Source organism: Nothobranchius furzeri, chromosome 7 (genome assembly GCF_043380555.1).
Source record: "Nothobranchius furzeri strain GRZ-AD chromosome 7, NfurGRZ-RIMD1, whole genome shotgun sequence".
Classification (NCBI taxonomy): domain Eukaryota; kingdom Metazoa; phylum Chordata; class Actinopteri; order Cyprinodontiformes; family Nothobranchiidae; genus Nothobranchius; species Nothobranchius furzeri.
Window position 1 is genome coordinate 51,758,721 of NC_091747.1, and position 12,056 is coordinate 51,770,776.

Here is a 12,056-nt window from a genome sequence, read left to right on the forward strand (position 1 = left end):
GCTGCACTGATTTTCATTCTAGTTTTAGCTTTTTGTTTCATCTCCAAAGACATAACTTTTAATTCCAGACTCCGCCATGAAGACCACAAAAATGCTAAATTCTTCTTGGTCGGCGAACTGAAAAAGCCACCTGCTAGCATTTATACAAGCTACCAGCACAGTAAACTCCACCCCAGCCGATGCTCCACCTCTCGCTTGTTTCTACTCGAACCAAAACTTACTTAGTGTAGTTTTTGGCCAGCAGAGGGCAGCAGAGTGCTCTACTAGTGAAGCTTCTCAAGCGTCTGGCTCAAGAATCACAGAAACAGACAGGAAAGAAGTAGCTCCAAGTGTTAAAATAGTGTTGAGCGTTGTTTCAGAGGAAAGAGAACAACTGTGCTAGCCCGTCTCATCTGCACAGAAAAGGTGGAGTGACAGCTTCCTGAATGCAAGCTAGTTTACACGAACTGCTCACCTTGCTGCACACACCAGTAGAGCTGAGCCAAGATGTCGTCCAACAGGAGGCCGTCGAGCGACTCAAAGTACTGGGTGAAGACATCACAGATGGCGTAAAGTGCGTGGTTGCATGTGGTGGTCATCCATTCTGCTTTCTGAGAGCCCCAAAACAAATATGGCAGAAATCAGAGACTGTTGGAGGCGGAGGGAGGTGAGAGACCCTCAACGAACCTCAGTTTGTTGCTCAGGTAGCTTCATGTTGTCAAAGATCCTGAAGACGATTCTGAACAGATCCTGCCACCAGTGTTTCTCAAAGGTGTGCCCGTAGGTCTTCATCACTTCAAACATCACCGTGAGCCCCCTGGGGAGCAAAAACAAACACCCGCTTGGCCCGATGCTCCAAAAGGCAACGAAAGCTGAATGTTGCCACCGCCAAACTCCACCTACCTGGTCCTGACATCCAGTTTACATCTGTTGATGATGCAGGAGAGCTCAAAGAGGATGGGGAACCACCCCCGCACCCACACCCGGTCCTCAGGAGCTACATTCATGTCATCACTGGTGTAATCCTTAAAGGCCTGCCAGAAATCAAGAATCAGAGAGAAAATCAATATTTACCTCACACACAGCTATTGCCTGAAGACATGCAGAACACATGGCTTTAGTGCTTTTTATGAACCTGCGGCCTCTCCGAGACATATTTGGCACAGTGGCGGATGAGGCGGATGGCCTCCATGCTGGTGTCGGGAAACGAGGCGTTGCAGGCGAACTCGGACAGACACTTGACCGCATCCTGGAAGGAGTCGATCGTGGCGGCAAAGTGCTTCTCAAATACATTCGCTGTGAAATGGCCAGAAAGAAAAAAAATACAAAGCCGTGAGTTCGGGGGCGACGCCTCATCGGGCTGCTGATTAACAAGGCAGCAGAAACGGGAGAGGGAAAACTGTTGGGACTCACTGACGATATGCCCGGTGGTCTGGAAGGCCAGCTCCACGATGCTCTCATCCTGGTCAGATGCAGCCAGGTGAAAGACAGAGAAGATGTTCTTCCATCCTGAGCGGATGTTCGCCGCCTGGGAGTTGACCATCTGGGCGATGCAGCGCACCACCATGTCTCTGATGGTGGGAGACCTGATGGACGGCGGAGGAAAGAACGTTAAAGCAGCCAAGAAAAATCTCTTCATCAATGTCGGGTCACATCCAAAACATCCCAGGGCTCATTTTTCAGGTAGGGATGACGATTCTAGATTGATTACAGTGATTGTTGCCATGGTGACAAGCATCTCTTCACAGCTAAGTGGTTATTCCAGTTCAGTTGCTTTTCAAACGGAGAGCAGAATCCCTCACAGGTAGACTGAGGGGAGGATAAAAGAGGCGGGGTCTGTTTCCGCACCTATTCTTTTTCATGATGTGCTCAAAAGGCCTCAGAAAATCCTTCTGGAAGCGGAAGTTGGCCAGTTCCCCTTTCTCCAGGAACTTCATGGACAGCTGCCTGAGAGAATCCACGGCAAAAATGGCGACGTCTTCATTGGGATTACAGCCGACCTGAGAGCAAGTAAAAAACACACCTTATGGAGATGGCAAGTCCTGCTTTTTGAGGGCAGAGCCTGCTACTGATTCGTAACCAAGGCGAAAAAAACTAAAATTCTGTTGCAACAGAGAAACATTTATTTGTTTGTACTCATGATACACTTTTACTTTCTGGATGCAGAACAATGCTGCCGGCTATTCTGCATTAGGCCACACCCACCTTGTTAAAGTGGTCCCCGATGACCTCCCAGATCCTGGACCACTGCAGCCTGATGCGACCCATGTTGTAGTAAGAGATCTCCACTATCTTCTGCAGGCTAAACATGCGTGGATGTGTGGGCGAGGCCAGCTCATCCATGGACACGGCACACAGCCAGCGCACAAAATCCACTGGAGAGGGGACAGGAAATGATCAGCGTGAGTCGTTATGGTTTAAAAAATATCCAGAACACAACTGTAGTGTTTGGTTAGACTCACCAATGGCGTTCCCATCTAATCTGGTGGAACCTGTAAAAATCCTGCGGCAAAAAGACAGATTATTTAATAAAAGCTTTTAAAATCATGCCGACATAGTGGATGCAGCTCAAGGTAAAGACGATACCTGTCCACAGCAACCACCACACTCTGAGAGCTTGTCTCGCCGATGGACTCCTGAATGCTGGCGATCTGCTTACGGTCCACAGTTCCTCCAACTACAGGAGCAAAAGAGAAGCTTCACAACTATTTCTAGAGAAAAAAAAATAAAATAAAAATAAAACAGACGTGTGTGTGTGTGAACTCCAACCTAAACCCAAGTACTCGTCGCTGCTCTGCTCCTTCGTGCTCGTTATGAAGCCCTCCCTGCCCCGGACCGTGCCTGAGATGTAGCGCGCCTTCACCCCGGTGCCAATCAGCTGAGCCAGCTCCAGCTGACTGATGCACTTAAGGATCTGAGAAGAAGCAAAAAATAAATAAATAAAAGGGAATGTCTGTTTGATGGCTAAGAAAGGCAGTATCGGACTGGAATCCGGGATAGTTTTCCTGTTTCTTCCTAGTTGGAACAGACTTCCAGGTCAGACCTAAGCTCGTTATAGCTTATATGAATATGTTACAATCCGATGGGGTGGAAAAATGGAAGGACATGGGCACAACACAAAAGGCATGTGCAAGATAGTAAAAAAGGTTTAATAACACATGCCATTAAAAGTCCTTAGCGGGAAGTTTAAATCAATAAATGCAGCATAAAATCGTAAAATTTATTAAAAATCCCGGACGAGCCCCCATTTTCCTAGTCTTCTCCCTGCTCCAACACACCTTAACTACCTATTTAACGTGTCTTCAAGTCCTGCAGAATCCTGCAAATCACCCACTGAAGCTAGAAAAACATCTGAAGCATGCAGGGTGGTGCCCTTTGTGGACGGGTGGACATCACTAACTTTTAAACTTTGCTCTCTTGTTTGAAATCACCATGTGTCGGTTTCTTTTAGTTTAAGTTTTTTAAAGATCAGTTTATTCTTCACATAACATGACGAGAGGGGCAGACCTCGTGCCAGGAGTTGCCCAGGTAGTTGCCGTCGGTGTGCGCCACAGTGATGAGCGTCTTGATGGTGTCGATGTTCTTCTGCTTCATTTCTGAGATGCCCGAGCTGGCTGTGAGCAGGGTGAACCTCGCCAGAGCCTGCACGTACGCATCCCTCTCCAACTGCTCAAAGACAAATAAAGAAAAAGAAAAAAGGGTGTCAGACTGCAGCTGGGTGGGGCACACAGTGAGAACCTGCAGTTTGGGATGCAGCACCTGTATGGAGAAGATGCACGCTATCCTGATGGCGCAGCGGATCCCTTCTAGACACAGAGAGGCCACTTCGGTGTCGTCACAGTCCTGCAGGCCCACGCTGAAGGCAGCAAGGAAGGGAGTCCACGCCAGCTGAGGAACAGGGACGATGGTTACCATAGTGTGTGTGTGTGTGTGTGTGTGCAGCAGTGTGTGCATCTGCTGGCGTTACCTTGAACATGGGCCTGACGTGCTCCAGATGTGTGGCGCTGGTGAAGGGAGCCTGAACGTGGCTGACGGCCTCCATCAAAGCTTTGGCCGTCTTGGCCATCTGCTCCATCTCCACGTTGTAAAGCAGACGCCTCTGCTTCTCGCTCGCCACGCCTACATCCGCCCAACACGCAAACCCATCAGAAACCACCCCAGCAGAAAAATAGGCCCCGCCTTCAAACCTCTTACATACTCACTCTGCTTGTTGGATTTCATGGTGAGCTCTTTCGTCTCCTTCATGGCGATCTTCTTCCCGGCGATCTCGTCATAAATGGCCGACAAATATTCCTCAGGCAGGTCTTTGCTGTCATTGATGCCTCGATTCATCTTGATGTATTGCTCTTTTGTCATTTTGTTTTTGACCTTTTGCAGGTGACAACAAGGAGACGTGTCAAAAGCCCTGTGATGTGTGTTTTACTAACATGTAACAACCCGCTGCTTCATTACCTGGGGACTGTGGAGGTCTGTTGTCAACATGATGATGGAGTAGGCAAGAACATACGCGGTGTCCGCACTGGCAAAAAGAGTTTGCCTTGGAAAAGAAATGAAGAATATGTTTAGCCACACAGAGGAAACATTCCTTGGTTAAACTTTCTGAAAGTGTTTCTTATTCACCCCTGGTTGCATTCCAGATATCTCGCTGCAAATTTCTCCATGAGCCGGTCGATCTTCTGGGCTTCGCCCGGGAGCCGAAAGCCCTCCAGGAACATCCTCAGTGCAGACACAAAGTCCTTTCCCTGGAAGTCCATCTGGTCCACGTAGGCGTACATCACCTCCTTATTGAAGCGGTCATTATCCCCGAGAAATTCTCCCACCTGAGTCTGAAAGAGCGAAGGGGTCGGAGTGTTTTCCTTATTATAAAGGTCTAACCCATATTTACAGGCTGAGTTAGAAGGACATGTTTTCTTTAAAAAAAAGAGAGATTTTGCTTTTCTTGTGGTACAAAGTGAAAGGGTGGAGAGGCTCTATCACCACTGTTGCTAAGCAACTATCAACGCGTTGTTGAAAATTGAGAATACAAACTGGATTCATGCCAAACCTGTTTTTGTAAATATAATTTGGTTTGAAAAGCAAAAGCTTACATTTTTCTAAATTGCCTTGAAAATGTTTTGAGATTCTCAGAAAGCAAAAGAGAAAATTCCAGGAACTTTTTTTTAACTAAAAAAAATTATTATTTAATGTATTGTTCCTGTTTGATGTAAATAAAATGAAAAACAAATAAATAAAATTAACTTAAAAATGTACAAAAAAATAATAAAAATAATTCAGTAACTAAAAAAAACTGAATAAATGAAAGAAAATAAATCAAATTAAAATAAATAAAAACAAAAAACACTTAGTCAACTACAAATCAAATAAACATAACTATAAAATCAAATTAAAATACAGCAAAAAATAAATAAAATTAACAAAAACATTTTCATTGTTTTCTAAGTAACTAAAAATGAAATAAAAACTATTTTGACTAAATGAAACAAGAAAAAAATTCTAAACAAATAAAACAAATAAAAAAAACCCCAAATTAATAGCTAATAAACTAAATAAAATTAACAAAAAAAGTAAAATGAATTTAACTAAAAATAAAATAAAACAAAAGAATAAATGAAATAAAACTAACTAAAAATAAAAGGCCTAGACACATTTAAATGACAGACAGACACAGTCAGATGTTTTATTTTATTTTAGAATAATAACTAATAAAAAATAAAACTCCAGGCTGTTACCGAGTCAAGCCGCTCCTCCTGGTGCAAAAACTGAGCAAGGTCCTCTGGAGTTGTACCCAGCATGCCTTGCTCTTGAAGATACTGGATTCCTCTCTTTGGTTTCTTGTTGAACCTAAGTATTAAAAACAATAATAATTAGAAACATTCTCACACATCTCAGGTGATCTATGGGCACTCACAGGTCGATCCCCTGTTCAATGATCTCCTTCTGCTGCTTGAGGACTTCAAACTGCTCGGGGTTGTCGGTGCCGGACATCTGCGTGCTGTAGCTGCCGATTCCAGATGAAGCTGTGGAGTCCAAAGAGTTGATGCTGCCATAGCGGTTTATGGTCTCTGAGGCCTTCGTCTCGGTGCTCTCCTGCTCTGAAGGCTTCTCCTGGCCTGGAGATAAAAAAAATTCATTATTGAGAAAAGAGACAAACGTCTGTGAGTCTAAGAGGAAACGGCACAAGAAATGACTCAGAGGCATTTGTAACGGTGGTTGTTGGCCAGGAGGGGAATATTATTATTCTAGAAACAAACAAACAAACAAACAAACACACACGCGCGCGCGCACGCACGCACGCACGCACACACACACACACACACACATACACACACACACACACACACACACACACACACACGGAACAGTTGCTATGCAAGGCAGAGGGGAAGGATATTATGGACGGAGGGTTTTCTAAAAGCACTCCGTGTGGCCAAATAGGGGAAATGAATTTAAATGCCAGGAGAGGTCGTTTACGAGTCCGTCTGAGAGGAGCTGAAGGATCTACCGTTGTTACTGGAGCACGGGTCCACCTCGTAACCCACACCGAGCTCAAAGCGGGCGTCTGATTACTCAGCGGAAACTCTCTAAAACATTCAGAGACCTCCCTGATGCGTTAGATGCACAGCCGGGTGAACAGAAAGTAGGACAATGCCATACTGCAGCAGATTTATGACTTACACTCACAAACAGGAAGAAGGTGGTTATGGGTAACACAAAACCAACAAACACGAGTTATAAAACACAAACCTACCCAAACTAAAGGCTCTAAACTGGGATTTTTCACTGCATCCTAGTATTTTATTACCTGCTCTGGCTTTGGAGTCATTTAGAAAGAGGAGAAAAGGACACAATCAGTAAATAAACTAATGTTTTACAATCACAAATCCGTTGTAGTAATGAAACTCCTGGCAGCCAGCGGGGCACATTTCACGTTCAGATCTGAGCTGCTGCCTGGAAACTAATGAGCTGTTAGGAGCTCTGGCACACTAATGCCCCTGACAGCCAACATGGCCGTCTCTGCTGGTTAACTCTGACAGCTCAGCCCGAGGCTGGCCTGTGGATTGTTCCAGGGGCTTATGGGATATCTTCCCAGTTCTTTCATAAAGTTGCACTTCATCTTAGCTTGAGCTCCTCCTTCAGCTAACGACAGAAATCCTCTGTTGTGCCCAAGACCCGCGGGGCTGGTGCTCCCAGCCTCACGAACTGGCGTTCCATCACAGCTCAGTGTAGCACATCGCTCTTTTTCAGGGGGTCTGAACCTTCTGGATTAGCCTCAGTGCACTGAAGCATCATCTGGCTGCTTCCTCTAGCTGGAACTGAGCCGAGGAATGCTCACTCTCTTTCTCCCTCCTTCCTGGAGCTGCCGTTTCCACAGTGAGCTGTACACCCCACAACCAACTGTGGCCATGCTAATGGGTATGGCTGGGCGATATGGACGAAAACTTATATCTCGATATCTTTTTGCTGAATTCCGATATACGATATATATCGATATTTTTCCTCCTGTAAAATGTTTACAAGTTAACTCACTTCAAGCTGTCTTGAGAAATTACATACATAAATCAGTAGATAAAATGCATAAAAATGTATTGATTCTTGTCAAACTTTAACCTTAGTGCCTATTCGCTACCAGTTTGAGCTTTAGAAACACTGGTACAGCTGTCTGTTAACACACACACAGTTGGGAGCTAGAGGTGTATCAAATGTCCCACAGGCACTTTTTATTTATATATTTATAATTAATGTACAATTATTTAAATTTCATCTAGAGGTGGCCCATATTGTATATTTATTGTCCAGAGAAATAAAATATATCATGTAAAGCTAAATTTATGATGATGTAATTGCATCTACTGAAGATGACGTGGATCACGCACAGTGGAGTTATTAGTAATCAGGGCAAACCTGGCTGGAATCTAACCGTACTGACTCATATCAGCGATTATACTGTAATGACTCAGAGTCTCTGGTTGCTCTTTAATGGGGATTATTTTCGGGCTTCTGTCGCCGTAACCCATGCCTTACAAACTCTTAACTTTTTCAACAGAATCGCTCGTAACGGAGTATTTACTAGCATAGCTAACCAGAGCGGAAAAAAACGGAACCGGAACAACATTTCTCACCCGTTGAGCTCGCCTTCAAAATAAAACGTTAACCCTCTAGTTTACTATTAAACTGTTACAATACGTTTGAGGTAATTTGGCCACTCTGACTATCCGTAGATGTTTCCCGATTACACAGGGGAGGGAGGGGTTTGATTAGTCTCCGCACGAGCAGAATGGATAAACAGAATTCCGTTGGCGTTGAACGCCCCCAAATGATTAAAAACCAGGATGCTAAATGCAAAGTTTAGAGCAGCACATTCACCCAGAGGCTCTCAGATAGAGCAAACTTGTGAGAATACACGTAATAACCGCTTAGAGGCGGAGCAACATGTCGCTAGCATTGCGGCTAATAGCTAGCATAGCAGTTTGACCAGTTATATCGATATGAAGATATAAAGTCATCTTATATCTTGTTTAAAAATTATACCGATATTTTAAAAATATCGATATATTGCCCAGCCCTACTAATGGGTCGGAGTCTTCTAACCTTGGAGGAAAACTGAAGCCAGACCAGACAGATTACACTAAAGTCTACGCCAGCACAGCCTGATTACTTTATTACCAAAATAAAACTTTAACCACATCTGGCTGGATGAGATCCACACAGTGGTGCACCCCGAAAACTTTCATGGGGGCCCAATGAAAATGTTAGGGTGGCACACCAAGTCGGTCCTTGTGGTAACTCTGGGACCCTTCAGATTTTAGCTTAAGAAACAAAATACAGCTAACACATCTACCTCCGATTTTAGAATAAAAAACATTATTTACTTATTAATTCTATATTTACTTACAGACTTCTTAAGTTCTACATTTGCCACGATTAAAGCAGCAATCTGGAGTTTTTCCCCCTTTCAGGAATTATGTATGATTTTTTAAAATAAATCTTTAAAAGTGATAGTCTGTGTTATAATGTTAGCAATATGTCAAGTGTTTTTTGTTGCTAACCCCCCGTCCCATAGAGCCATATGCAATTTGACTTGAGCATTAGCCAATAGCGTTAAGACATCTGCCTACATATAGATGTCAATGACAGAGCATGCACGGAAGATTGTGGACGTACCTAGACTGATGCAGAGTTAGCGACATTTCTTAAAAACCCAGTAAGTATAAAAAAAAATACATACCGGTATAAATAAAATAAATAGGGCTGCACAATATATCGTCAATATATCGTTATCGTGATATCAGCATGCACAACATGCATATCACAATGAACCGATAAATATCGCAATGAATGGTCAGCTCAAATGTATGCTACATAATGCATTCTGTCAATCAAATGGAAGCATGATGATATTTTAGCAAATCAAATCAAGCTCTTAACCCATTTGGCTAATCGGGTGGGTTCTCATAGGTTAGATGCCCGCCCCCGAGGCGGACGACGCTTCATTTAGATGGTTAGCAAACACCTGAGTTAGCTTTGCTCTGTTCTCTTTACTGATTCCACCTTTCCCGGGATCCACGGATTACCTTTTCTGGTTCATTTTCTTTTTCCCTTTCCTCACATCTTTTGTTTTTCTCATTTTTATGAAATTTTTTTTTGTTTTTCATTATTTTTGTTCCAGAGTTAAATTTTTAATTATCGTAAGTAATATCGTCACCACAATATTAATAATTGTTATCCAATATCGCAGGTTTTCCTAATATCGTGCAGCCCTAAAAATAAATGACATAACGTGAGATTAATAATGGTATATATTAATAATGGGTTTGAGTTGTTTCACTTTTCATCTAAGGAGCTTAGTCAATTCTGACTAGAATATGGGAAAGTCGCAACTGTAGCTCTCTTTTTCTTAATGAGCTGAAACTACCAATGAATACCCCTTCTTCCCATCATCCGAGGACTCATCGATGTCCTTAAGACTTTCTGTGTTAGAATGGTTGTTTTAATTAAACTCAGAATGGTGTGAACTTGACTGAAACTGATTTGGAGTCCGGTTTAGAGCTGCATTGCAGGTGCTGGAAAATTGAAACCTGTTTTTTTTTAGCTCTGTTGCCCTGATGAAGTGTGTGAACTTGAACGAGAGGCATTGCTTCCCACTGTAAATGGAGGTAAAGAGAGAGGCTTAATGTTTAATACGTTTTCTCTGCCACTAGATGGTGTCCTCTGTGCAGAAAGACTCCAAATTTCTGCTTCGATGTGTGTGAACATGAATAAGACTTATTTAATAGGGGGAAACTCCCTTGGGATGTCAGTGGGGTGGCCAGCAATTTTCACCCTTGGCGGCCACATACTTAGTGCATTGGTATAATCTGTACAGAGATGAGGATCAGCTGCACTTTCTCCAAACATTCTTCACCCATCCATCCATCCATCCGTCCGTCCGTCCGTCCGTCTGTCCGTCCTTCCTCTCTTTAAAACACTTAATCCCCTATTGGTTGCCATAGATGCAGCAGCAACAGGCCTCTGATTCTCCAACAACATCCTCCAAGCATCAGAGAATGAACTCAGCATTAAGCCGTCATGGCCTCTTTATTCTCATAATTGTGTTGACTGCTTGTCAAACCAGTCTACTCACCAAGGCTGGTCTGGGAGTTTGGGTTGACGTACTGGTCTTTGCTCCATTCCACCATACATTTCAGAATGGAAACGAGACATTCAAGGCCTTTCTTTCTCAGAGTCAGCTCCTAGATGAGGATGGGAGATGATTAAATGACTGTAGGAAACATCCAACAGTGAAAAACATCACAATCACCTGTTGGGGCGTCGTGCCGAGCTCGTGGCCGCCGCGGCCCTGAGCGATTTTTGAGAGGTCGTTGACTAATCGTTCAAAAATGTTAGCAGCATTCAAGTCACAATCGTAGTTCACGTAGATGTCCACCACACTTTGGGCATCTGAATGAGACAAATAAACCAGTTTATGCATGATATTATAAACTCGGACACAAATGACAATAATCACTACAAACCTGCACATATTCTGGTGAGGGTCTGTATGACCATCCACTTGTGGTCGTAAGAGCTGGTGGACGTCTCAAGAATATACAAGAAAATCTCTTTGAAGAACACCTGCACAGAATATTTACGTTACATCAAGTGTGTATTTCAGCTGAAAAAAAAGAAAAAAAAAAACTAAAATATTTCTCACCTCGATTTGCATCTTGAGGTGCGTCTTGAAGTGAGACAGCAGAGTGAGAAAAATGGAGAGTGAGAGCTCAAAGACCTCAGGCACAGAAGAGACGCCGTTCTTGGACAGAGCCACGCACAGGTACTGTTTGATGGCGTTGATGAACATCTCGTTTGTTTTGAAGATAGGCCCGGCGTTCTGCAGGATGGATAGTAGAAGCTGAAGTGACAAAACCTTCGATCGCAGTTCATGAGACCTGAAACACACACAAAAACGAGGAAAGGACTGTTAAAAAGCTAAATCAGCATCAGGACCCCACGGTGAGCCACGAAATACCAAGTAGGAGTCTTCAGATGACCTCTAAAAATCTCATTTAAATCTAAAATGACTAATCAGCACTTTGGATGCTTATGTTGATTATTGATTCACTATGATTGGCAGATATGCAGATGTGTGAACGCATCTTTGTCAAAGAGCAATAATATGAATTCCTGCTAGCAGTAATGGACCTTCCACCTGGGCCGCCTTTCCACTATAGTAGCTCAGGTAAATTTCCAAGAGGGGGGTAAGAGATAGGGAATATACGATGACTTGGTCCTCTCAGCCATTATATCTCCATACAAAATCTGCACTTTCAGGATTTTAAAGAGACAATGTGTAGTTTTTATCATTAATCTCTAGAAATATTCGTGAAAAGGTTGTTAAAAATGAATGAAAGGATGCCCAGTTGTTGAAAAATATTGGCAGCTTTGTAACATATAACAAAAAAAATCAGGTCTAAAATAAATGGGACTGGGTCTAAGTCTCTAGGCAACACCATATCAGAAGCCATGTTTCCTTCTACGGGAGCCCATGAGGACAAAATGCATTTACTGATTTGTAACAAAGGGTTACAAAACTTTCACCA

The 12,056-nt window shown here is 43.2% G+C and overlaps 1 protein-coding gene across 2 annotated transcripts in view; it reads right to left on the reverse strand.

The window, feature by feature from the left end:
- Positions 1 to 12,056, reverse strand: part of arfgef1 (ADP-ribosylation factor guanine nucleotide-exchange factor 1 (brefeldin A-inhibited)) — a 63,074-nt gene that overhangs the window by 3,309 nt on the left and 47,709 nt on the right. For both annotated transcript variants that reach the window (XM_015955240.3, XM_015955239.3), the window contains 22 exons: positions 11,171 to 11,405; positions 10,992 to 11,091; positions 10,778 to 10,917; positions 10,601 to 10,709; positions 5,888 to 6,089; positions 5,709 to 5,820; positions 4,600 to 4,805; positions 4,432 to 4,516; positions 4,182 to 4,347; positions 3,947 to 4,098; positions 3,739 to 3,867; positions 3,487 to 3,645; positions 2,749 to 2,893; positions 2,566 to 2,656; positions 2,442 to 2,482; positions 2,185 to 2,354; positions 1,828 to 1,979; positions 1,393 to 1,565; positions 1,115 to 1,275; positions 883 to 1,013; positions 667 to 796; positions 455 to 590 (listed from right to left, as the gene is read on the reverse strand). In XM_015955240.3, the coding sequence (XP_015810726.3) occupies positions 455 to 590; positions 667 to 796; positions 883 to 1,013; positions 1,115 to 1,275; positions 1,393 to 1,565; positions 1,828 to 1,979; positions 2,185 to 2,354; positions 2,442 to 2,482; positions 2,566 to 2,656; positions 2,749 to 2,893; positions 3,487 to 3,645; positions 3,739 to 3,867; positions 3,947 to 4,098; positions 4,182 to 4,347; positions 4,432 to 4,516; positions 4,600 to 4,805; positions 5,709 to 5,820; positions 5,888 to 6,089; positions 10,601 to 10,709; positions 10,778 to 10,917; positions 10,992 to 11,091; positions 11,171 to 11,405 (3,125 nt within the window). The remainder of the gene's footprint in view (positions 1 to 454; positions 591 to 666; positions 797 to 882; positions 1,014 to 1,114; positions 1,276 to 1,392; positions 1,566 to 1,827; positions 1,980 to 2,184; positions 2,355 to 2,441; positions 2,483 to 2,565; positions 2,657 to 2,748; positions 2,894 to 3,486; positions 3,646 to 3,738; positions 3,868 to 3,946; positions 4,099 to 4,181; positions 4,348 to 4,431; positions 4,517 to 4,599; positions 4,806 to 5,708; positions 5,821 to 5,887; positions 6,090 to 10,600; positions 10,710 to 10,777; positions 10,918 to 10,991; positions 11,092 to 11,170; positions 11,406 to 12,056) is intronic.